This window comes from Salvelinus alpinus, chromosome 35, assembly GCF_045679555.1.
Source record: "Salvelinus alpinus chromosome 35, SLU_Salpinus.1, whole genome shotgun sequence".
Taxonomy (NCBI): domain Eukaryota; kingdom Metazoa; phylum Chordata; class Actinopteri; order Salmoniformes; family Salmonidae; genus Salvelinus; species Salvelinus alpinus.
The window spans coordinates 17,847,855-17,871,013 of NC_092120.1; the positions used below are offsets into that span (position 1 = coordinate 17,847,855).

At 43.6% G+C, this 23,159-nt stretch overlaps 1 protein-coding gene across 7 annotated transcripts in view; it reads left to right on the forward strand.

Annotated features, from left to right (window-relative positions):
- LOC139564613 (thyroid hormone receptor-associated protein 3-like) overlaps nucleotides 1-21,539 on the forward strand; it is a 30,892-nt gene extending 9,353 nt beyond the window's left edge. The window contains exons 1-10 of one of the 7 annotated variants that reach the window (XM_071384285.1): nucleotides 7,965-8,197; nucleotides 9,311-10,231; nucleotides 10,982-11,722; nucleotides 12,098-12,270; nucleotides 12,817-12,928; nucleotides 13,337-13,421; nucleotides 17,414-17,595; nucleotides 17,962-18,184; nucleotides 18,474-18,623; nucleotides 18,838-21,539. In XM_071384285.1, coding sequence (XP_071240386.1) covers nucleotides 8,181-8,197; nucleotides 9,311-10,231; nucleotides 10,982-11,722; nucleotides 12,098-12,270; nucleotides 12,817-12,928; nucleotides 13,337-13,421; nucleotides 17,414-17,595; nucleotides 17,962-18,184; nucleotides 18,474-18,623; nucleotides 18,838-19,104 — 2,871 coding nt within the window. In that variant the 5' untranslated portion in view covers nucleotides 7,965-8,180 and the 3' untranslated portion in view covers nucleotides 19,105-21,539. Of the gene's footprint in view, nucleotides 1-7,964; nucleotides 8,198-9,304; nucleotides 10,232-10,981; nucleotides 11,723-12,097; nucleotides 12,271-12,816; nucleotides 12,929-13,336; nucleotides 13,422-15,102; nucleotides 15,561-17,413; nucleotides 17,596-17,961; nucleotides 18,185-18,473; nucleotides 18,628-18,837 lie in introns of those variants that run through there. The other 6 variants (XM_071384284.1, XM_071384286.1, XM_071384282.1 and 3 more) reach the window with 6 other exon arrangements.
- The last annotated feature ends 1,620 nt before the right edge of the window (nucleotides 21,540-23,159 follow it).

Sequence of the window (23,159 nt, forward strand, 5' to 3'; positions counted from 1 at the left end):
CACACTTGGAATTCTCTCAACCAGCTTCAAGACTGTTGCAAAAGCATTCCTCATGAAACTGGTTGAGAGATTGCCAAGAGTGTGCAAAGCTGTCATCAAGGCAAAGAGTGGCTAAATTGAAGAATCTCAAATATAAAATATATTTTGATTTATCTAACACTTTTTTGGTTACTACATGATGTTATTTCATAGTTTTTGTAACGGCGTTCCTCCTCCTCTTCATCCGAAGAGGAGGAGCAGGGATTAAACCAAGGTGCAGCGCGTTGAAATGACATACTGAAGTTTATTTCAACAAGAACAAAACGAACTATACTTGAAATGATACAAAATAACAAAACGAAAGTAGACAGACTTAGAACGACGAACTTACATGAAACACGAAGAACGAACGAACAAGTACTTACTACAAAACAAACGAACGAACGAACGAAACAGTCCCGTATGGTGCAAACATATACACAGACACAGGAGACAACCACCCACAAACAAACAGTGTGAACAGCTAACCTATATATGGTTCTCAATCAGAAGACAACGTCAAACACCTGTCTCTGATTGAGAACCATATAAGGCTGATTACAATAGACCTAAACATAGAAACACAAAACATAGAAATGCCCACCCACACTCACGCCCTGACCGACTAACACATACAAAACAACAGAAAATAGGTCAGGAACGTGACATAACCCCCCCCTCAAGGTGCAAACTCCGGGCGCACCAGCACAAAGTCTAGGGGAGGGTCTGGGTGGGCATCTGACCACGGTGGTGGCTCAGGCTCTGGACGAGGTCCCCACCCCACCATAGTCAATCCCAGCTTCCTTAGCCTCCTCAAAATGACCACCCTCCAAATAACCCCACCTAAATTAAGGGGCAACACCAGAATAAGGGACAGCTCCGGGACAAGGTAGCTCAGGACAGTGAGGTAGGTCGGGATAGAGAGGTAGCTCAGGATAGAGAGGTAGCTCAGGATAAAGAGGTAGCTCAGGATAGAGGGGCAACTCCGGACTGAAGGGCAGCTCTGGACAGAGAGACAGCTCTGGACTGAGGGGCAGTTCTGAATTACTAACAGCTTAGGGCTGAGGGGCAGCTCATGGCTGACTGACGGCTCTGGACGCTCATGGCAGGCTGACGGCTCTGGAAGCTCATGGCAGGCTGACGGCTCTGGACGCTCATGGCAGGCTGACGGCTCTGGACGCTCATGGCAGGCTGACGGCTCTGGACGCTCATGGCAGGCTGACGGCTCTGGAAGCTCATGGCAGGCTGACGGCTCTGGACGCTCATGGCAGGCTGACGGCTCTGGACGCTCATGGCAGGCTGACGGCTCTGGACGCTCATGGCTCACTGGCGGCTCTGGCAGATCCTGTCTGGCTGGCGGCTCTGGCAGATCCTGTCTGGTTGGCGGCTCTGGCAGATCCTGTCTGGTTGGCGGCTCTGGCAGATCCTGTCTGGTTGGCGGCTCTGGCAGATCCTGTCTGGTTGGCGGCTCTGGCAGATCCTGTCTGGTTGGCGGCTCTGGCAGATCCTGTCTGGTTGGCGGCTCTGGCAGATCCTGTCTGGTTGGCGGCTCTGGCAGATCCTGTCTGACGAATGGCTCTAGCGGCTCCTGACTGACTATCGGCTCTGACGGCTCGGGACAGACGGGCGGCTCTAATAGCTCGGGACAGACGGAGGGCTCAGACGGCACTGGGCAGACGGATGGCTCAGATGGCGCTGGGGAGACGGATGGCTCAGATGGCGCTGGGGAGACGGATGGCTCAGATGGCGCTGGGGAGACGGATGGCTCAGATGGCGCTGGGGAGACGGATGGCTCAGATGGCGCTGGGGAGACGGATGGCTCAGATGGCGCTGGGGAGACGGATGGCTCAGATGGCGCTGGGGAGACGGATGGCTCAGATGGCGCTGGGGAGACGGATGGCTCTGGCCGGATAAGGCGCACTGTAGACCTGGTGCGTGGTGCCGGAACTGGAGGCACCGGGCTAAGGACACGCACCTTCATGCTAGTGCGGGGAGCAGGGACAGGGCACACTGGACTCTCAAAGCGTACTCTGTGCCTGGTGCGTGGTACCGGCACTGGTGGCACCGGGCTGAGTGCACGCACATCAGGACTAGTACGGGAGAAGTAACAGTGTGTACCGGACTCAGGAGACGCACAGGTGGCTTAGTGCGTGGTGCCGGAACTGGAGGCACCGAACTGGATACACGCACCATAGGGAGAGTGCGTGGAGGAGGAACAGGGCTCTGGAAACGCACTGGAAGCCTGGTACGTGGTGTAGGCACTGTTGGTACTGGACTGGGGCGGGGAGGTGGCGCCGGAAATACCGGACCGTGCAGGCGTACTGGCTCTCTTGAGCATTGAGCCTGCCCAACCTTACCTGGTTGAATGCTCCCGGTCGCCTGACCAGTGCGGGGAGGTGGAATAACCCGCACCGGGCTATGTAGGCGAACCGGGGAAACCATGCGTAAGGCAGGTGCCATGTATGCCGGCCCGAGGAGACGCACTGGAGACCAGACGCGTTGAGCCGGCCTCATGACACCTGGCTCAATGCCCAATCTAGCCCTACCAGTGCGGGGAGGTGGAATAACCCGCACCGGGCTATGCACACGTACAGGAGACACCGTGCGCTCTACTGCGTAACACGGTGTCTGCCCGTACTCCCGCTCTCCACGGTTAGCCTGAGAAGTGGGCGCAGGTCTCCTACCTGCCCTTGGCCCACCATCTCTTAGCCCCCCCCCAAGAAATGTTTGGGTAGTACTCACGGGCTTTTCAGGCTTCCGTGCTAGACGCGTCCCCTCATAACGCCGGTTCCTCTCTTGCGTTTCCTCTGCTCTCCGAGCTGCCTCCAGCTGTTCCCATGGGCAGCGATTCACTCCAATTTTAGCCCATGGTCCTTCTCCGTTAAATATTTGCTCCCAACTCCACGAGTCCTGTATACTTGCCCGTTGCTCGAAATTACGCTGCTTGGTTCTGGATTGGTGGGTGGTTCTGTAACGGCGTTCCTCCTCCTCTTCATCCGAAGAGGAGGAGCAGGGATTAAACCAAGGTGCAGCGCGTTGAAATGACATACTGAAGTTTATTTCAACAAGAACAAAACGAACTATACTTGAAATGATACAAAATAACAAAACGAAAGTAGACAGACTTAGAACGACGAACTTACATGAAACACGAAGAACGAACGAACAAGTACTTACTACAAAACAAACGAACGAACGAACGAACGAACGAAACAGTCCCGTATGGTGCAAACATATACACAGACACAGGAGACAACCACCCACAAACAAACAGTGTGAACAGCTAACCTATATATGGTTCTCAATCAGAAGACAACGTCAAACACCTGTCTCTGATTGAGAACCATATAAGGCTGATTACAATAGACCTAAACATAGAAACACAAAACATAGAAATGCCCACCCACACTCACGCCCTGACCGACTAACACATACAAAACAACAGAAAATAGGTCAGGAACGTGACAGTTTTGATGTCTTCACTATTGTTCTACAACGTAGAAAATAGTAAAAGATTAAGAAAAACCCTTGAATGAGTAGGTGTGTCCAAACGTTTGACTGGCACTGTATATACGGTGTCATTTCATCGGGTTCTGAATAATACGGAGTGTTGGTGGCCTTTTACTCCACCCATTCCATTGGCGGTCACAATGCAAATCACTGTATATGGAATACATAATCCCTGATTTGGTTTGAGCATTGTTGTGGACACAGAAAATAAAAATTTGTTGTTTTTCTGTTAAAAATGTGTGAAAAACTAAGGGAAAACCTGAAGATATTGGGAAAATCCGAAACCTGGAAAGACTAAACTGAGAAAATGGAATTCGGCAAAAAAATCTAACTGATTTTAAAAGGCCACACCAATATTTTTTTGCTGTGACTGACTGCATTTAGTTAAGAAGTTGGGCCATCCTAGAAATGTTTTAGAAAAATGTAATATATTACATTTTGCAGATGATTTGAATGAAAACGACAGTCATGCGTGAATATATTTTTATGTATGGCTGGCCCCGGGAATCGAAACCGCTATCCTGACATTGCAGTGCTCTACCAAGATGCTTGACAGGGTTATAAATGCTTTGTGAAGCCTCAATTTAATACGATATACAAGTCCTTTATTAAGCTGTGCTTATGCCACCTTTTATAAAGCACAGGTTTATGTCATATTTGACATAGTGGGTTATGTCACATTTGACATTGGTGGTTATGTCACACAGTTATGCCACATTTATGAACCCTTTATAAAGCATGACATATAGTTATAGATCGGCAGGTATCCTAGTGGTTAGAGCGTTGGGCCAGTAACCGAAAGGTTGCTGGATCGAATCCCCGAACTGGCACGGTAAAATTCTGTTGTTCTGCCCCTGAGCAAGGCAGTTAACCCACTGTTCCCCGGGCGATGACGACGTGGATGTCGATTATGGTAGCCCCCCACACCTCTCTGATTCAGAGAGACACATTTCAATTGAAGGCATTCAGTTGTACAAATGACTATGTACCCCCCTTTCCCTTAGATGATTTGTTACACATTTATGTAGTGTTTATGAAGGCTTTATGAAGCCTTTATAAGCTGCATGTCATGTCAAGATGGAATAAGCAAAGGCTTTGATTTATTCTTATATAAAATCACAATAATGTTGAATTAAAGACCCCTGCCAAATAATATCAACACTTAACATTTTTTCTGCCTTCTGTAAGTTTAAGAAACATTGCCTTGTGCCGTGAAATTCTGTTACCAAAATCCCACATATCTTTAAGATATTTTCTAATTTCTGACCCTCATGAGGAGAGAGGATAATGAAAGTTCACAGAAGTTACAAGTAAAGGTACACCTATCAATTAGTTATAGTGTTTTTACTAATATACATTTTGTTTATGAATTATTAAGTGAATACAAATCGGTAACAAAATTTCATAAAGATCTGTAACGGGATTTCTGCTATTTAATAGGCTAAAATGGGAAATCATAGTACTCACAAACCACAAGTGGGTCACCTGCTACTGTCCTCCCTTCCACTGGAATATGTTCAGCTGATAACGGTTTCCTTTCTATTTCTGTCGTCTGGTGGTCAAAGCAAGAGTGTGAAGAGTCGGACAATCCTCCCTCTCTCTCCTTCTCTATCTCCAATTAATGTCACCTCTCACGGCTCTTACTGACACCTACCCATGAGCCCCCTCTCTTTCCATTTACTGTAACCAGCAGCATCCTCATCCACTGAGCACAGACCGATACCGGACGTCCATGGACGTTGAAAATTAGTTGACATTTGGTCAGTCCGCCCTAGCCTTGATTTCAACGTCTACAACCAATCATAGATATCTATGTTTCAAAAATTTGGAAAGCACAGTACATTACAGTACAGTAGAGCACAGTGGAGTACAGAACAGTAAAGTAAAGAAAAGCAGTGTATAGTTCTGTACTCTAGAATAGAGTGGAGTAGAGTTCAGTACAGTACACAGTAGACCACACTAGAGTTGAGTACACTATAATGTATTGTACTGGACTGTACAGTTCTGAATACTTTACGGAACTGAATTCTACTGTACTGTACTGATTTCTACTGTACTGTGCTGAATTCTATTCTAATTTAATATACTCTACTGTACTGAACTCTATTGTACTGCACTGAGTCCTACTCTATTGTGCTGTGCTGTACTGTACTGTACTCTACTGAGCTCTACTGTGCTGTACTTTGATGTCCAAACTTGTGAAACATAGACGTCTATAATTGGTTCAGATTTGGTCCGGTCCGAACCAACCAAACAGGGTCTTGTTTGGTGGCTGAGCTCATTAAAATAATAGCCAGTGTGTAAAATAATAACCAAATATGCAAAGGAGGATATTGCATATTTCTACCTTTGTGTACCTATTTAGAATACACCACCATGAAGAGAATGACATTCATATCCAGATCAGAGACCCATGATGCAATTCTGTTAATGAGTGTAAATCCACTTCGCTTACTGTAGTTCAATAACCAAAATAGATTTTTTTCAAAGTCGAGGTGTCATGTCATAGCTGACACCCCATTCTTTCTGCAGATGTCCGTGGCGTAATATTTGAGTGTGCAGTGGTGCTGAAGCATACATCTTTTGATTTCCTGCCTCAAAACCCATCCACTTCCTGTGGTTTATGGTGAGTTGGCGCTCATATTAACTGCAGAGCGACAACAGCTTTCTATTGGTTACGGGCCTTACCCAGGGTCTGGTGCACTTTATACAAAGGACATTGATGTATGTGGGAAAGAGCTCTGGTGCTGTGATGGCACACTTGCCTCAGTGAGACTTGGTACTTGGCCATTTGTAATGAGCTCTCCCACTACTACACAGGCCTTTGACTTGCACCAGAAACATTTCAGAATTATTTGCATCACCCGCACCTCTCTGATTCAGAAGGGGTTGGGTTAAATGCGGAAGACACATTTCAGTTGAATGCATTCAGTACAACTGACTAGGTATCACCTTTCCCTTACTACGATATTGGCATTCCTTAGTAGGCTACATGTCCAACATCTACCTAGTGCTTTTACTATGTTGCTTTGTAGTCCTAAATGGAAATTCCTTGGCAGGGGTGTGGGTTATCTGTCAGTCGGCTGCAATGTTGTTAATTTGCAAGGGAAACTGTGGTTTGAGTGTGACGCCACCGGCCACTCTTGCTGCTGGCAGAATTGTTTTGTGTCTATTAAAATGGAGTGCATGGCAGCTCTTTTCCGGGGAGTGGCACTGCATGGCATGGCACTATTAAGCCATGGTCTTGAGTTCTGTGAGTTCAGAAAAGAGATGGCTTGAACATGAAAGTCAACACTGACCCTGGATTGGCCTATCACTGTTTACAGTGTGTGAAATGTAACCCTCTCGCAATACAAGACGGCACACACGCACAAACATGACTTATTTTAGATGTAAGCATTCCATGAAATGTTCCTTCATCAAAAGTACTCCATGTAGACAGAAATCCTTAGCATTTCAAGTGAAATTGAAATCCAATGCAAAGATAGCCTACATTGTTTGGTTTGAAAATGCTGTAGATGCTGTATTATGTAATATTAGACCATTTCATTCATAAAACTGTGATTTTAGCTGTCCTAAATAGAGGTCGGACGATTATGATTTTTCAACGCCGATACCGATACCGATTATTGGAGGACCAAAAAAGCCGATACCGGTTAATCGGACAATTTTTTTTTTTTTTGTAATGACAATTACAACAATACTGAATGAACATGTATTTTAACTTAATATAATACATCAATAAAATACATTTAGCCTCAAATAAATAATGAAAAAAGTTCAATTTGGTTTAAATAATGCAAAAACAAAGTGTTGGAGAAGAAAGTAAAAGTGCAATATGTGCCATGTAAAAAAGCTAACGTTTAAGTTCCTTGCTCAGAACATGAGAACATATGAAAGCTGGTGGTTCCTTTTAACATGAGTCTTCAATATTCCCAGGTAAGAAGTTTTAGGTTGTAGTTATTATAGGAATTATAGGATTATTTCTCTCTATACCATTTGTATTTCATATACCTTTGACTATTGGATGTTCTTATAGGCACTTTAGTATTGCCAGTGTAACAGTATAGCTTCCGTCCCTCTCCTCGCCCCTACCTGGGCTCGAACCAGGAACACATCGACAACAGCCACCCTCGAAGCATCGTTACCCCCCGAGCTGACAAGGTAAAAATCTGTCGTTCTGCCCCTGAACAAGGCAGTTAACCCACCGTTCCTAGTCCGTCATTGAAAATATGAATGTGTTCTTAACTGACTTGCCTAGTTAAATAAAGGTGTAAAAAAAAAGAAACGGCCAAATCGGTGTCCATAAATACCGATTTCCGATTGTTATGAAAACTTGAAATCGGCCCTAATTAATCGGCCATTCCGATTAATCGGTCGACCTCTAGTCCTAAATCCCTGTATATAGTTGCTGTCTGACTGAATTGCTCCTTTTAGCCTAGGTTTCTGGGCAGGCTGGCCAGCCAGGGTAATTGGCAAGCCTAGCCCCCTCCTTTTGCTTTGAAGGATTAGAGTAGACATTTTTCCCATATGGCCCATGTGACCGCCTCTTTCCACTAGTGCTCAGCATAAGAGATGCAGATTGTCTTGCTCTCAATGTGAGTGTGCAATGCTGCTCGGTGCACTACTTTCTCTACTTACTCTTAATTCCAATGAAAAAACACACGGGGTGAGTAGTACAGCAGGGCTTTGTTATTTACTTCAAAGGTTTCCAGATGGGTCTTATTTAGAAGTACTAGATTGTTCTGTCAATGGTGGTTTTCTGTTTCGATTTTGTGTGCTTTTAGTCTAAGTGATGTCATATTAGGTATTTTTCTCTAATGCTGACTGTAGTTTTGATTTCTCATTGTTATTTGTGAAAGTTATCCATCTTTGCCTGCACAGGGCAATATTGACATCAGTGCATAGCTGCTGAGCAGTTTGAGATTTTAATGACTTTTAACTCATATGTTATTATCAAAGGATTCTGCTTATTTACCAGTCTATTTATTGTTGGATCGTGCGATAAGAAATTTCAGAGATGTATCCTCTTTAAAATGAGATTGTTTTCTTCACTAGCTAAGATGGACCATATGTGTCAACTAAATCTTAATACTTACAGAGGCGATAGATTGTTTTAGAAACTGGAGAAACTTGTCTAGTGGTACTGAAGGCTACCTCTGTTATGCTTTAGCGTCCATGGTGCTATGGAGCCACCATGTGGACTGGGTAAACCTCACAGCCATGTCTCTAGACGAATCGAGAAGTCTGTTTTTCTCCATTGCTCCATTGTGCACCCATGTATTTCCACTTCCCAGCAGTTAAATGTTAAGATGTGATTTGCTACCTCTGTTAATATATTTGTCAGATGCACACATATGCATCACAGTGTGCCATGTCATTACCTGTACATGGGATTATGATATACTTTACAAAAACACAACTGCTAAGTACATGAGTATCTGTCACTTTTTTTTTTTTTTATTTCCTGTAACCAGAAATCACTTGAATTTAAGCTGTAGACCCACTTGAAAACAAAATGTGTTGGCCTAATTGTTTCAAAGGTTTTGGAAGGAGGACAGCATCACTTTCATAAGCAACACAAACAAATAAATTGCTCATAATATAAGGTTGTTTATAGTCTTGAGAAAAACAGCATTGCACACCTTTTTCCTCAAAGCATTTTTTTCTAATGAGATTTATACAATGGAAGGTGTAATCAGTCATCTTTTCTTTGTCTTCCCTCCCTTTCATCTCTCTCTCCATTCTCCCTTCTCTCTTTCTCCCACTTTCAAAGCTCTAGGTCCCGCACTCGCTCGCGCTCCAGATCTCATTCTCCATCCCACAATAACCGAGAGCGGCACTACCCAAGGGAGTACCAGAATAATAACCGTGAGTTCCGGGGCTACCACCGAGGCTTCCGGAGGCCCTACTATTTCAGAGGCCGAGGGCGTGGTTACTTCCCACGGGGGCGCTTCCAGAGAGGTGGGGGAGGCGGCTACAACAACAACTACCGCCCCAATAACTGGCAGAACTACAGGCAGCACCCCCAACAGCAGCAGCAACAACAGCAGCAGCAACACCCCCACAGCCCGAGACGGGGACGATCCCGTACCCCTAAAAAGCGCTCGGGTAGCCCTCGTTCCCACAGCCACTCCAAGGTCTCGGACCGCTCTTCCTCGCCCCGATCCCGGCGCTCCCCCCACTCCTCTTCCTCACATTCCTCCTCTCCCACACGCAGGTCGGGCTCTGGGTCGGCCACGCAGAACTCTAAGGATGTCAAGGAGGAGCGCTCTGCCTCCAAGGAGGTCCAGAAGAAAGGAGGAGGAGGAGGAGATGGCGAGCCCGTGGAGATAACAGGGGGGTCTGCAGGGCCTGATGGGAGCGCTGGTGGGGACAATCCCAAGGCTAACTGGCAGGGCGTGACGGATCACAGCAACAGCACCAGCCCCAAGGAGTCAAGTCCTCAGGTGCGCTCAGCTGTTATCATTGGTCAGAGCGCCCCAGCTTCGACCCAGTCTAGTCCCTCTCCTAAAAGCACTAATGCTAATGGCTCCAATTCCAATGGTGCCCCCTCATGGCAGATACAGACAGTGGGCAGTTCACCTTCCACCAAAAGCCCTTCTCAGAAAAGCCCCACACCTGTGTTCTCTGGCTTTGGCTTCTTCTCTAAAGACGACAACCTGGCAGGAGATAAAGCAGCTATCTCCTCAGTGTTCAAAAGGTAATACACATATTTTTCTCCTTTTCTCTTTGCCACTTATGAAATATATTTAGAAATGAAAGGTTAACACACACACACTACCATGTTTTTCATTTTTCACATTTTTCACATTGTAGCACATGATTATTGTCAACATTTTGGTCAAAGACCCTTTTCAAGACTAGGAAATATCTGTCATATTTTTTGAAACCTTTTATTTAGTGTGGTTAGTGGATAGTTGCAACGTGCCAATTGTATGGGTCTAGGACTCTTTCTCTGAGAGTCTTTTATTTGTATTTAGAATTCATGGTTCTTTCCCAATGCGTCATGCACCACATAGAATCCACATAGAATAATTTGTCCCTGGTATTTTTCCTTGGACCTAAGCCCGTAGGGAAGTGGTGGTCGTCATAGCATGCTGAAACAGGAGTTTGTAAGTTGAGAAGGCTTTACGGACTCTTGGGAGTTTTGAGACGTGTGTGTTTTCTTGGCCAGTCAACGCTGCACTAACCATGACAAATCCCTCATGGCTTGGACCTTTGAAGAGGGGAGATCTTTTGCTGACCGTCATATTCTATGTTTATAGCTGTATCATCCATTACCCTAAGTCCTCCACAATCAATGGGATTTTTACCTACCTTTTACCTATTGACAAGCGTCCTTATTTCTTTCACATTGTTTTGTAATTAAGTTGCAGGGCACTCACCTGAACTGGTGTCCAAGATGCATTTTAACACAGTTGTTTCTCTTTCTCTCTTCGCCATTGTCTAGGTTCTTGGAAGAGCACAATCATAAGAAAAAGCAGCCTGGTTGGGAGAATGGCAGAGAGATGGAAACCAATGATGGGGATGTGGAGCGGGAGAAAGGGAATGGCATGAAGGCCTCTGTGGGCATCTTTGACAGAGAGCCCGACAAAGGGGAGAACGAGAAGTACAAGTACAGGGAAGACTTTGACGATGAGGGGAATGTGTCGTTGAACAGCTTCTTGAAAGCCTCCCCTTTCTTTTCCTGCGATGGCGAGGAAGAGGATGAGGAGATGATACCCAAGTCCCGTCCCAAGGTGCTCCGCAAAGAGCGTGACCGGGAGGACGACGGGTCGCCCAAGCCCAAGGTCAAAGTCACCCTCTCTGCCAGGGAGCTATTTGAGGAGCGCTTCGGCAAGTGGGAGGACCTGGCCTACTCGCAGGCGTCTGCCAAAGATGATGATCTTGATGCCATGGCGGAGGAGATTTACCGCAGCCAGAAGCAGGAGAAGGCCACGGCCATAGCTGCGGCCTTGGCCAAGAGAGAGGCCATAGCGGGCATGCTCAGAGGCTTCTCCCCGGAGAACGTCAGCAAAGACAGGAGGATGGAGAAAGCTGCCTCCAGCCGGTCCCCCATACCCGCACCACGGAGGAACTCTGACCGGGAGATGTTCATGGTCAGGGGGGAGGACTCTCCCCCAAGGGCCTCTGAGAAAAGAGGAGCGGAGTTCAGCGTCAGAATGGATTCCCTCAGAGATGACGTGGCAAGGTAAGCAGAATGCACCATCATCATATAGATTCACATAGAGACTCTGATGCCTTATCGCCTTAGGTAGGTTTCGATCTCCATTAGCAGGAAGCCATGAATCATGAGACACACTCTTTGGCTCAGGCCTGGACCATGTTTTATAGCCTCTTTGAGTCATAGTTCTATGAAACCATGAGCTTTATCAAAATGAATTAAGATGTGTGCTAAGACAACTGAGATAATGAAATGACCTCTCCCGATTAAATCTTTCAGGTGTTGTTTATAAAAGTCTCATGAGAAAGATCCCATTCTTTGTTCTCTGTTTATTTTTGCCAAAAAGGGCAAAGGTGAAACATCAAATGAAATGTTTTTGTTGTTGTTTTGTCTCTTCCCCAGCTCCTCTGGTGTTATGGTTGGTGAGCGAAGGTTATCACGGGATCTTGTGCATCCTACTAAAAAGGAGCAGGAGTTTCGCTCTATCTTCCAGCACGTTCAGGCCACACAGTTACAAAGGAGTCCCTCAGAGCTGTTTGCACAGCACATTGTCACCATTGTCCACTACATTAAAGGTGACTGACCTCTCTCACCTCTGATCCTTTGCAACTGACCAGTCTCGCTGCTAGCTGTGCTTTTACACAGTTGCAAGTTAAGGTGCAATTGCGATATCAAAAGGTTTATATAGCCTATACAGTATATCAGTTGATAGTTCAAACTGAAAAGGGTTGCCAAGTGCTTGTGAATCTAGCCCTGCAATGCAATCCTGTGTGGGAATGATTATGGAAAAATATTGCTGTACACCGGAAAAACATGGAATCGTTTTTCAGGCACAAATGTTATGTAATTTCATTTGGTTTCGAGAAGTTTTCCAAAAACGGTTTTCATTGCTATGACACATTTGCATAGTTATTATACCTTTTATGACCCTATGTGGCTGATAAAATCACATTTAAATATATATATAATCTTTGATGCAGTAGCTGAAAATATAGTTTTTATGGTCACACGGTAATACTGTATGTAACTTGTGAATTTAAAGTAATGGGAAAGTGCATTGGCACCGAACGTACGGTCATATTTGTTGTGTAACACAAGTTCTGGTTCCTGTTTGATTACAGCACAGCACTTTCCATCCAACGGAATGACTCTAAATGAGCGATTTGCCATGTACCAAAGAAGAGCTGCGCAAAAAGAAACGATGAAGCCAAGGAAGAGCCCCGAGATACACAGGTAGAGTCTCCTTCTGAGTGACCATCTCACCTTCAGTGTGCTGTGGCATCACCTCTAGTTTTATCAAAGCTTGCACAGGTATTTTTTCTTACCTTTTTGTCATTCAGTGCAGGTCCAATGGTGGTCTTGTTTGCTATGTGATATCCTGGAGTTACATCTATACATCGCTCGTAGACTATTCATTTTAGTCCTCATCTGATCATCACTGAAAATAAGAATAATTCATTGCAGTCATTTCAGTCCTCACCTGAGCAGCACAGACTTGAAACTAAGAGTAATTCATTGCAGTCATTTCAGTCCTCATCTTAACAGCACGGCCCTAAAATGTTTTAGAGTAATCCCTTCCTCATGTTATGTTTGCAACCTGAGCTGTGGAAAAGTTAGACCTTGTGTATTTCTCTCTTGCAGGAGAATTGATGTTTCTCCCAGTGCTTTTAAGAAACACTCTCACCTGTTTGAGGGGATGAAAAGCTCCGGGGATGGCAGTTACAAGGTGACTGAACATTTTTGAAATATGAAGTATTTTGGAAAACTGACAAAACAACAGCAAGCGAGCGAGTGAGCCAGCCATCCCCCTTTAGACTGCGTTCTCCGTCTAAGCCTGTGCTTGTCTTTGAAGGGAGATGCATAACGTCTAAAAGAAAAGCAAATGCAAAACGAGGCACATTGAATTTGTTGTGTGTTATATACTCCCCCTCCACGTATGATGATTTGGTTATACTGTGGGTACAAGCCACCATGAGACCATTGAGTCGAAAAACATGAGGGGTCAGAAATGGAAACGGCCAATTGCTCCTGTGTCCAAGCCATTCAAAGGACTCTAAACAAATGTCATAGTAAGTATTATTCTTCAACAAATAAGGGGAAATATAGTCAAAAGGAAAACCTGTTGTACTTATAGAGTGCTTATACAGTCTTTAGGCCTACTTATAACTTCGGTCGTTTGATGATATCGGACTGAGACCATTTTGCGGTATGGCTAAGTTGAACTCTCTTCAAAACGGAAACATTTTAGGGGAATGAAACAGCGTGAAAGTCAATGAACTCAACCTTCCGGAGTTTGTAACCTCATTATGTCCGGTTGTATCGCAGAGGTTCAACATTGTGTTGTGTAAACCTGGGAAAGTACACTGAACAAAAATATAAACGCAACATGCAACAATTTAGAAGATTTTACTGAGTTACAGTTCATATAAGGAAATCAGTCAATTGAAATAAATGTATTAGGCCCTAATCTATGAATTTCACATGACTGGGAATACAGATATGAATCTGTTGGTCACAGATACACTATACATCTCTGGGAATTGTTTTTTTTTAAAGACCACTGCAAAAGTATCAGTTTCTCAGGTTTGACTATATATAGGTGTTTGGGTAAAATTAACATTTTTGTTTCATTCTATTAACTACTGACAACATTTCTCTCAAATTCCAAATAAAAATATTGTAATTTAGAGCATTTATTTGCAGAAAATGACAACTGGTCAAAATAACAAAAAAGATGCAGTGTTGTCAGACCTCGAATAATGCAAAGAAAATAAGTTAAAATTAATTTTTAAACAACACAATACTAATGTTTTAACTTAGGAAGAGTTCAGAAAATCATCACCGATCCTCCATCAAATTTCACAGTGGGTGCGAGACACTGTGGCTTGGTAGGCCTCTCAAGATTTGTCATGGCCAGCCCAATCTCCAGACCTGAACCCCATTGAAAACCTCTGGAATGTGGTTGACTTTATGCCACTCCTGGCACAAAAATGCAAGCAGCTCAGCTTTGTTTTATGGCTTGTGACCATCCATCTTCCTCTTGATCACTTTCCAGAGGTTTTCAATGGGGTTCAGGTCTGGAGATTGGGCCGGCCATGACAGGGTCCATCACAAAGACAAATCTGCCCGATTCCAGCCTTGCTGAAGCACCCCCAGATCATCACCGATCCTCCACCAAATTTCACAGTGGGTGTGAGACCTGGAGAGGCCTACAGTGTCTCGCACCCACAATGAAATTTGGTGGAAAATTGGTGATGATCTGCGGGTGCTTCAGCAAGGCTGGAATCGGGCAGATTTGTCTTTGTGAAGGACGCATGAATCAAGCCACGTACAAGGTTGTCCTGGAAGAAAACTTGCTTCCTTCTGCTCTGACAATGTTGCCCAACTCTGAGGATTGGTTTTTCCAGCAGGACAATGTTCCATGCCACACAGCCAGGTCAATCAAGGTGTGGATGGAGGACCACCAGATCAAGACCCTGTCATGGCCAGCCCAATCTCCAGACCTGAACCCCATTGAAAACCTCTGGAATGTAATCAAGAGGAAGATGGAAGGTCACAAGCCATCAAACAAAGCCGAGCTGCTTGAATTTTTGCGCCAGGAGTGGCATAAAGTCACCCAACATCAATGTGAAAGACTGGTGGAGAGCATGCCAAGACGCATGAAAGTTGTGATTAAAAATCTGAGATATTCCACCAAATATATATTTCTGAACTCTTCCTAAGTTAAAACATTAGTATTGTGTTGTTTATAAATGAATATGAACTTATTTTCTTTGCATTATTCGAGGTCTGACATTATTCAAGGTCTTTTTTGTTATTTTGACCAGTTGTCATTTTCTGCAAATAAATGCTCTAAATTACAATATTTTTATTTGGAATTTGAGAGAAATGTTGTCAGTAGTTTATAGAATAAAACAAAAATGTTAATTTTACCCTAAAAACATACCCATAAATAGTAAAACCAGTGGTATCTTAATTTTTTCCAGTGCTGTATATACAATAGTATGTGGACACCCCTTCAAATTAGTTGATTCTGCTATTTCAGCCACACCAGTTGCTGACAGGTATATAAAATAGAGCACACAGCCATGCAATCAACATAGACAAACATTGGCAATATAATGGCCTTACTGAAGAGCTCAGTGACTTTCAACATGGCACCGTCATTGGATGCCACCTTTCAAAAAAGTCTGTTTGTCAAATTTCTGCCCTGGTAGAGCTGCCCCGGTCAACTGTAAGTACTGTTATTGTGAAATGGAAACATCTATTAGCAACAACGGCTCAGCTGCGAAGTGGTAGGCCACACAAGCTCACAGAACGGGACCGCCGAGTGCTGAAGCATGTAGCCCGTAAAAATTGTCTGTCCTAGGTTGCAACACTCACTCCCGAGTTCCAAACTGCCTCTGTAAGCAATGTCAGCACAATAACTGTTTGTCAGGAGCTTCATGAAATGGGTTTCCAGGGAAGACATTTTCAGCTTCCAGGAATTGTGTACAGATGCTTGCGACAGGAGGCTGTGCATTAATATGGTAAAAATGAGGTGATGGTGGCGGATGAATTGTACGACAATGGGCCTCAGGATCTCGTCAAGGTATCTCTGTGCATTCAAATTGCCATCAATAAAATGCAGTTGTGTTTTTAGTCCATAGCTTATGCCTGCCCATACCATAACCCCACCGTCACCATGGGGCACTCTGTTCACAACGTTGACATCAGCAAACCACTCGTCCACATGACGCCATACATGCCTTCTGCCATCTGCCCGGTACAGTTGAAACCGGGATTATTCTGTGAAGGGCACAATTTTCCAACGTGCCAGTGTCCATCGAAGGTGAGCATTTGCCCACCAAAGACAGTTACGACGCCGAACTGCAGTCAGGTCAAGTACCTGGTGAGAACAACGAGCACGCAGATGAACGTCCCTGAGATGGTTTCTGACCGTTTGTACAGAAATTCTTTGGTTGTGCAAACCAACAGTTTCATCAGCTGTCCAAGTGGCTGGTCTCAGACGATCCCGCAGGTGAAGAAGCCGGATGTGGAGGTCCTGGGCTGGCGTTGTTACATGTGGTCTGCGGTTGTGAGGCCGGTTGGATGTACTGCCAAATTCTCTAAAATGACGTTGTGGCTTATGGTAGAGAAATGAACATTCAACTCTCTGGCAATAGCCTGCCAATTGCACGTTCCTTCAAAACTTGAGACATCTGTGGCATTGTGTTGCGTGACATATTAGAGTGTCCTTTTATTGTCCCCAGCACAAGCACAAGTGTAATGATCATGCTGTTTAATCAGCTTCTTGATATGCCACACCTGTCAGGTGGATGGAGTATCTCAGCAATGGAGAAATGCTCACTAACATGGATGTAAACAAATGCGTGCACAATATTTGAGAGAAATAAGTTTTTTGTGCGTATGCAATATTTTTGGGATATTTTATTTCAGCTCTTGAAACATAGGACACACACTTTAAATGTTGCGTTTATATTTTTGTTCAGTGTAGTTCCAGAAAGGTCTGTTTTCACTTATGCCGGTCAACTGTAACACAGCAGCCGTTAAACGGGCAGTTCCCAGAATTAGTTGGTTATTTATGGTCTTGTAACAGTTCTCCCGGCCCCTCGCATGCAGTGTGCAAACAAGACTGACTGCAGACTGACATCACTTCTCCACACTAACCCATAGCATGTCCATATCCTTGTGTTCTTTTTCTTTTTACCTGCACAGGACGAAGGTAAAAAAATGAAGGGTGACTCAATGGACCTTCGTCTGGATATTGAGCGCCGTAAAAAATATTCCACCCGGGAGAGTGATTATAAACAGGATGGGGGGAGAGATTCAGGAGACTCCCCAGAGGCTAGCAGGGAGAGGTCCGCTGAGAAATCCTCCAAGCACCACAAGAAGTCCAAGTATGTTCAACCAACTCTATAACAGTGGTTCTCAAACTTCTCCTCGGGGCCCCCAGCCGTTCCACGTATTTGATTTATTGCATAGCTAGCACACCTGATTCAACGTGTCAACTAATCATCAGGCCTTTGACTAGGTGAATCAGGTGAGCTAGTTCAGAGCTACAACAAAATTGTGAAAGGTCTGAGGGTCCCTGAGGAGAGTTTTTAGAACCACTTCTCTATCACAAGTATCACAATTACTTTACTTTACTACATTCTATTTACTACATTTACTTTACAAGTCCTGTTCATATCTAAAACTAGCCAGGGTCTTACAAGACAAGCAATGGAGCCAAATGTCAATAACAATAAACTGACTTTTAAAAGGGGTTTTGGTCCCTCAACCTTCACCTCTTCCTCCAGGAAAAACAAGAAGAAGCAATCTCGCTCTCGATCCTCCTCTTCCTCTTCATCTGCCGAATCTCACAGGGGAGGAGACTATCCCCACGAGGAGCCTGAGCCCAAAGACGAAGGCTTTAACAAGGCCAGGCTGGGGCCTCGGGGGGACTATGGCGGCCCCATGGAGAGGGGACGAGGACGCGGAGGCTTTGTAAGTCTGCTCATGGACGTGCACTCATATTAATTTAGGAAAGTAAAGGGTCTAATAAAGAATAGAATCATCAAGAGAACAAGACAAAGTACAACCACAACTAACCTGAAACAAAACATTTAAAATAGAAAAATATGTCATGATGGCACGTTTGTTTTCTTCTTTGACTTTGCACTTGGAAAGATTTTTACCGGAAATCAAACTCAAGGATAGTTATTTTAATTTGTGCAATAATTATTGTCTTCTTGTTTTTATGATTTGGGTTCTTTGTGTCTGACTCATATTGCAGCAATTAAGAATAAGAGGAAGGGGCTGGAACAGGGAAAATTACCAGGGAAACAATTCCAACAGTAATACCGCTAACATGGGCATACCAGTTCACCCCAAGAATGAGGACTGGGACCCAGAGTACACCCCCAAGAGCCGAAAATACTACTTGGTAGGTTTGTACACATGCCATTATAAATTATATCTTTGTTTCCTCTTGCCTATATACAACATTCCATCCTCAAATGAATTCATTCCTCAAGTCTAATCGATGAATTCACCAAATTCACAACTCCTTTGAACTTGCTAAGAATGGTATTACCTTCAAGCTCACTTCAAGATATTAACTCTTTCTCTCTTTTCCTGTCTTTCCATTTCTCCTTCAGCATGATGACAGGGAGGGCGAGAGGAAGTGGGTGGACAACCGAGTACGGGGGAACTTCCTGCGTGGCAGCAGGGGCCGTTTCATTATCCGGAAGGCCAGCGTTGGCTTACCCAACAACCACACCAACAACAACAGCAGCCCCAAGTGGACACATGACAAGTTTCAGGTCAACGGGGGGAAGGAGGAGGGCGAGCCCCAGGAGGAGGACAAAGAGCAGGACCACAAAGACCAGGAGAAGTCTGAAGACATGGAAAACGCTGAGCAGTGAGGGAGCTCAGGGAGAGAGAAACATTGTACCAGCACAGTGGAAATGTTCTACTGTCTCAAGTCATCTAGGTCGTGTTGAAATGGATGAAAACGGACTGAAACGGAAGGAAAGGACTACCTAGACTTGTCCAATAACAAACACTGTCCAATAAGAAACTACCTGGACTTGTCCAATTAGAAAAGACCCTATATAGCCTATATCCATCACAATGGTTGAACATGGGAGAGCGTTGCCCATGCACAAATAAACACATTAGGAATCAATCAGGACTCACTTTGACACAATATCTTTACTTAACATTATGTTATACTTTTGTCAGGGTATAGCTAACTTGTGTTTTATCTGCTTATAGTAGAAACACTGTTAGACAGTGAACTGCTGTGTTGGAATAGGAAATCTACGTAACCAACCTCTGTGCTTGATAGGTTAGCGCTATGAACAGTGCATTGTGGGGTGTTATGCCTCTTAGTACAGGGCTGATGCAACATTGCATAACACTTTTAAAAAAATGTTTAGATCTTGACGCAAGAAAGTCACATTTTTACAGAGCATGACAGGAGGATATTTTTGTGCCTTAGACTTAATAAAATATGTCAGACACATATTTATCTAATTAAATTACATTTGAGGACAAACAGATGAATACTATGCTAGAAGATAAACATTTTATTTATTTATTACACAGTAGTGATAAATCGTACACTATTACACAGTAGATATCTTTTTAGACCAGTTTAGCCATCAACTGCAGAAAATACAGTATACTGTTGACTTTAGCAAGTTTTAGGATTCAACAATGTAACCTACGGATTCAAATACGTAACCTGCGGATTCTAATACGTAACATTCAACTACGTAACATGCAACTTTGTAGAATGTTTTTGGATTCTACCAGGCTAAAGTACAGCTAGAGGCAATCGAATCCCTGTTTTACATGACAACTGGGCCAGTGTCTAATGGTCTATATGGTTTAGACCGTATGGTTTATAGTGGGCTTGCTAGTCCAGCATCTTGCAAGTGACCCCTCTGACAATGGGACCAAATTGGGTCAAAGGTTATATTCTACAGACCTGCACTGTGGAGTGAAACAAGATGCTCACAGTCCCCCAGAAGAGCAAACAGCAGTGGTGGAAAAAGTACCCAATCTTCATACCCAATCGTCATCCCTTAAAAGAAAATGACTCAAGTAAAAGTTGAAAGTCACCCAGTAAAATTCTACTTGAGTAAAAGTCTAAGTATTTGATTTTAAATATACTTAAGTAACAAAAGTTAATAAAAAAGATATATACTTAAGTATCAAAAGTAAAAGGATACATTTTTAAATTCCTTATATTAATCAAACCAGACAGGACCCTTTTTTTGTTTTTTAAATGTATGGATAGCCAGGGGCACACTCCAACACTCAGACATAATTAACAAACAAAGCATGTGTTCTATGAGTCCGCCAGATCAGAGGCAGTAGGGTTGACCAGGGGCGTTCTCTTGATAAGTGCGTGAATTTTTCTGTCCGGCTAAGCATTCAAAATGTAAAGAGTACTTTTGGGTTTCAGGGAAAATGTGTGGAGTAAAAAGTACATTATTTTCTTTAGGAATGTAGTGAAGTCAAAATTATAAAGTGTAAAGTAAAGTATAGATACTCCAAAAAAACTACTTAGGTAGTACTTTAAAGTATTTCAATACTTTACACCACTGGGAAACAGAGACTGTAAAATAAAATGGCATACCCTATCTGCAAAGTCACAATGGGCTACCTGGACGTTTGTTATCTTGTCTAGTTTGTTTAGAATCCTGTATTGGATTGTTATATCTCGTACATTTCAAAACTGTTAACTTGGTTTTGGGTTGGGTGTGTGTACTACTTATTAATGGCTCACCATTGGAAGTCTGCGCCTCAGAAATAAGTTAATTTAACTTTTGATTAGGCGACACAATTTATAATTATTTGTAGCAATTAATGCTTCCTTTGTATATGAAGAAAAAATGGTGATTGATTATATCACAGCATTGATTAGATCATGACACACTCACTGCTTTGATGTGATAGGTTTTCTCATTGAATGGGGACTTTCCCCCGTGTGTAACGTCTATGTTAAATTTTGATTGCTGAGTTGTATGTGTGGGGTGCAACACAGTAAACTTTGGTTGAATTTAAAATAAAATAACTTCTAAGGTATTTGAATTTGATCCAAAATGATTTGTGCTGTTCAATAAAATATAGTTTGTATAAAAAAAAAAATGATAGAACAAGTAGACTGTTGCACTATTTGGATTTGTATGTCTTGCTGTGGGAGGCACTACTCTTTAATGTACATGATAAATGTTGTGGTTGACACTTTCATGTTAAATTTTATGTGGTTGGGGCAATAACTTTTTTAAATGGTTCCTGTAGCCAATGTTTTTCAGATGTAAATTAAAAAGAACTTTGGTTAATTTAACATCTGTTAAATTTACTTCTGTGTTGCTTATTTTACGTATCTTTATTCAATAAGGAGTTGAAAATCTAACATTTACATTATTGACACCTGTCTATACTGTACTGGAAAGGTGAGGTTGTAAGAGCCAGAGCATAGGCCACACAGTACATGCACTAGACACGGAAGAGCAGAGATTTATAAGTCGTTATACTGACTGTCAGTACTGTATTCTGTGTATAGGGAAGAGAAGTGGTGAATGCTTTGATTTACAGATGTAGGATCTTAATTTGATCAGTCTTTTGTTGTTGAGAATTTTACTGCACTGCAGGAAATGCAGATAAGCTTCATCCTTATTCCAAGATGGCGTAGCAGTCGGTGTGTGTTTTGTGTTGTCCTGTCTTGTCCCGTGTAAATAGTCGTCTTCCTTGTTTTTTCCACATATTTGGTATATATTTTAATCACTCTTTCCATCTAAGGACTAAATATACTTTCCTGCAATCCGCCTCACCCAATGTGGTACGGATCTGCTAAGTTTATACTTTAGAACCGGAACCCCCAGCAGCAGCTAGCCAGTTAACTAGCTACTAGCTAGTAGGCAGTTAGCCACTGCTAGCGGTCTTCAAATGACCAACCCTCATCACTGTCAAATGCTCGCTAAAACACTTCAGTGAGCACGCCTTTCTAATCGACCTGGCCTGGGTATCCTGGAAGGATATTGACCTCATCCCGTCAGTAGAGGATGACTGGTTGCTCTTTAAAAGTGCTTTCCTCACCATCTTAAATAAGCATGCCACGTTCAAAAAATGTAGAACTAAGAACAGATATAGCCCTTGGTTCACCCCAGACTTGACTTCCCTTGACCAGCACAAAAACATCCTGTGGCATTCTGCATTAGCATCGAATAGCCCCCGCAACTTTTCAGGGAAGTCAGGAACCAATATACACAGTCAGTTAGGAAGCTAAGGCTACCTTTTTCAAACAGAAATTTGCATCCTGTAGCACTAATTCCAAAAAGTTTTGGAACACTGTAAGAGCCCCTCCAGGAAACACTGTCACCACCGATAAATCTACGATAATCGATAATTTCAATAAGCATTTTTCTACGGCTGGCCATGCTTTCCACCTGGCTACCACAACCCCGGCCAACAGCTCTGCACCCCCGCAGAAACTTGCCCAAGTCCGCCCTGCTTCTCCTTCACCCAAATCAAGACAGCTGATGTTCTGAAAGAGCTGCAAAATCTGGATCCCTACAAAGCAGCTGGGCTAGACAATCTGGACCCTCTCTTTCCAAAATGTTCCACCAAAATTGTTGCAATCCCTATTACTAGCCTGTTCAACCTCTCTTTCGTGTCGTCTGAGATCCCCAAAGATTGGAAAGCTGCCGCAGTCATCCTCCTCTTCAAAGGTGGAGACACTCTAGACCTAAACTGTTATAGACCTATATCCATCCTGACCTGCCTTTCTAAAATCTTCGAAAGACAAGTTAACAAACAGACCACCGACCATTTCGAATCCTGGTCATGGGTGCACCTCAGCCACGCTCAACGTCCTAAACGATATCATAACCGTCATCGATAAAAGGCAGTACTGTGCAGCCGTCTTCATCGACCTGGCCAAGGCTTTCGACTCTGTCAATCACCG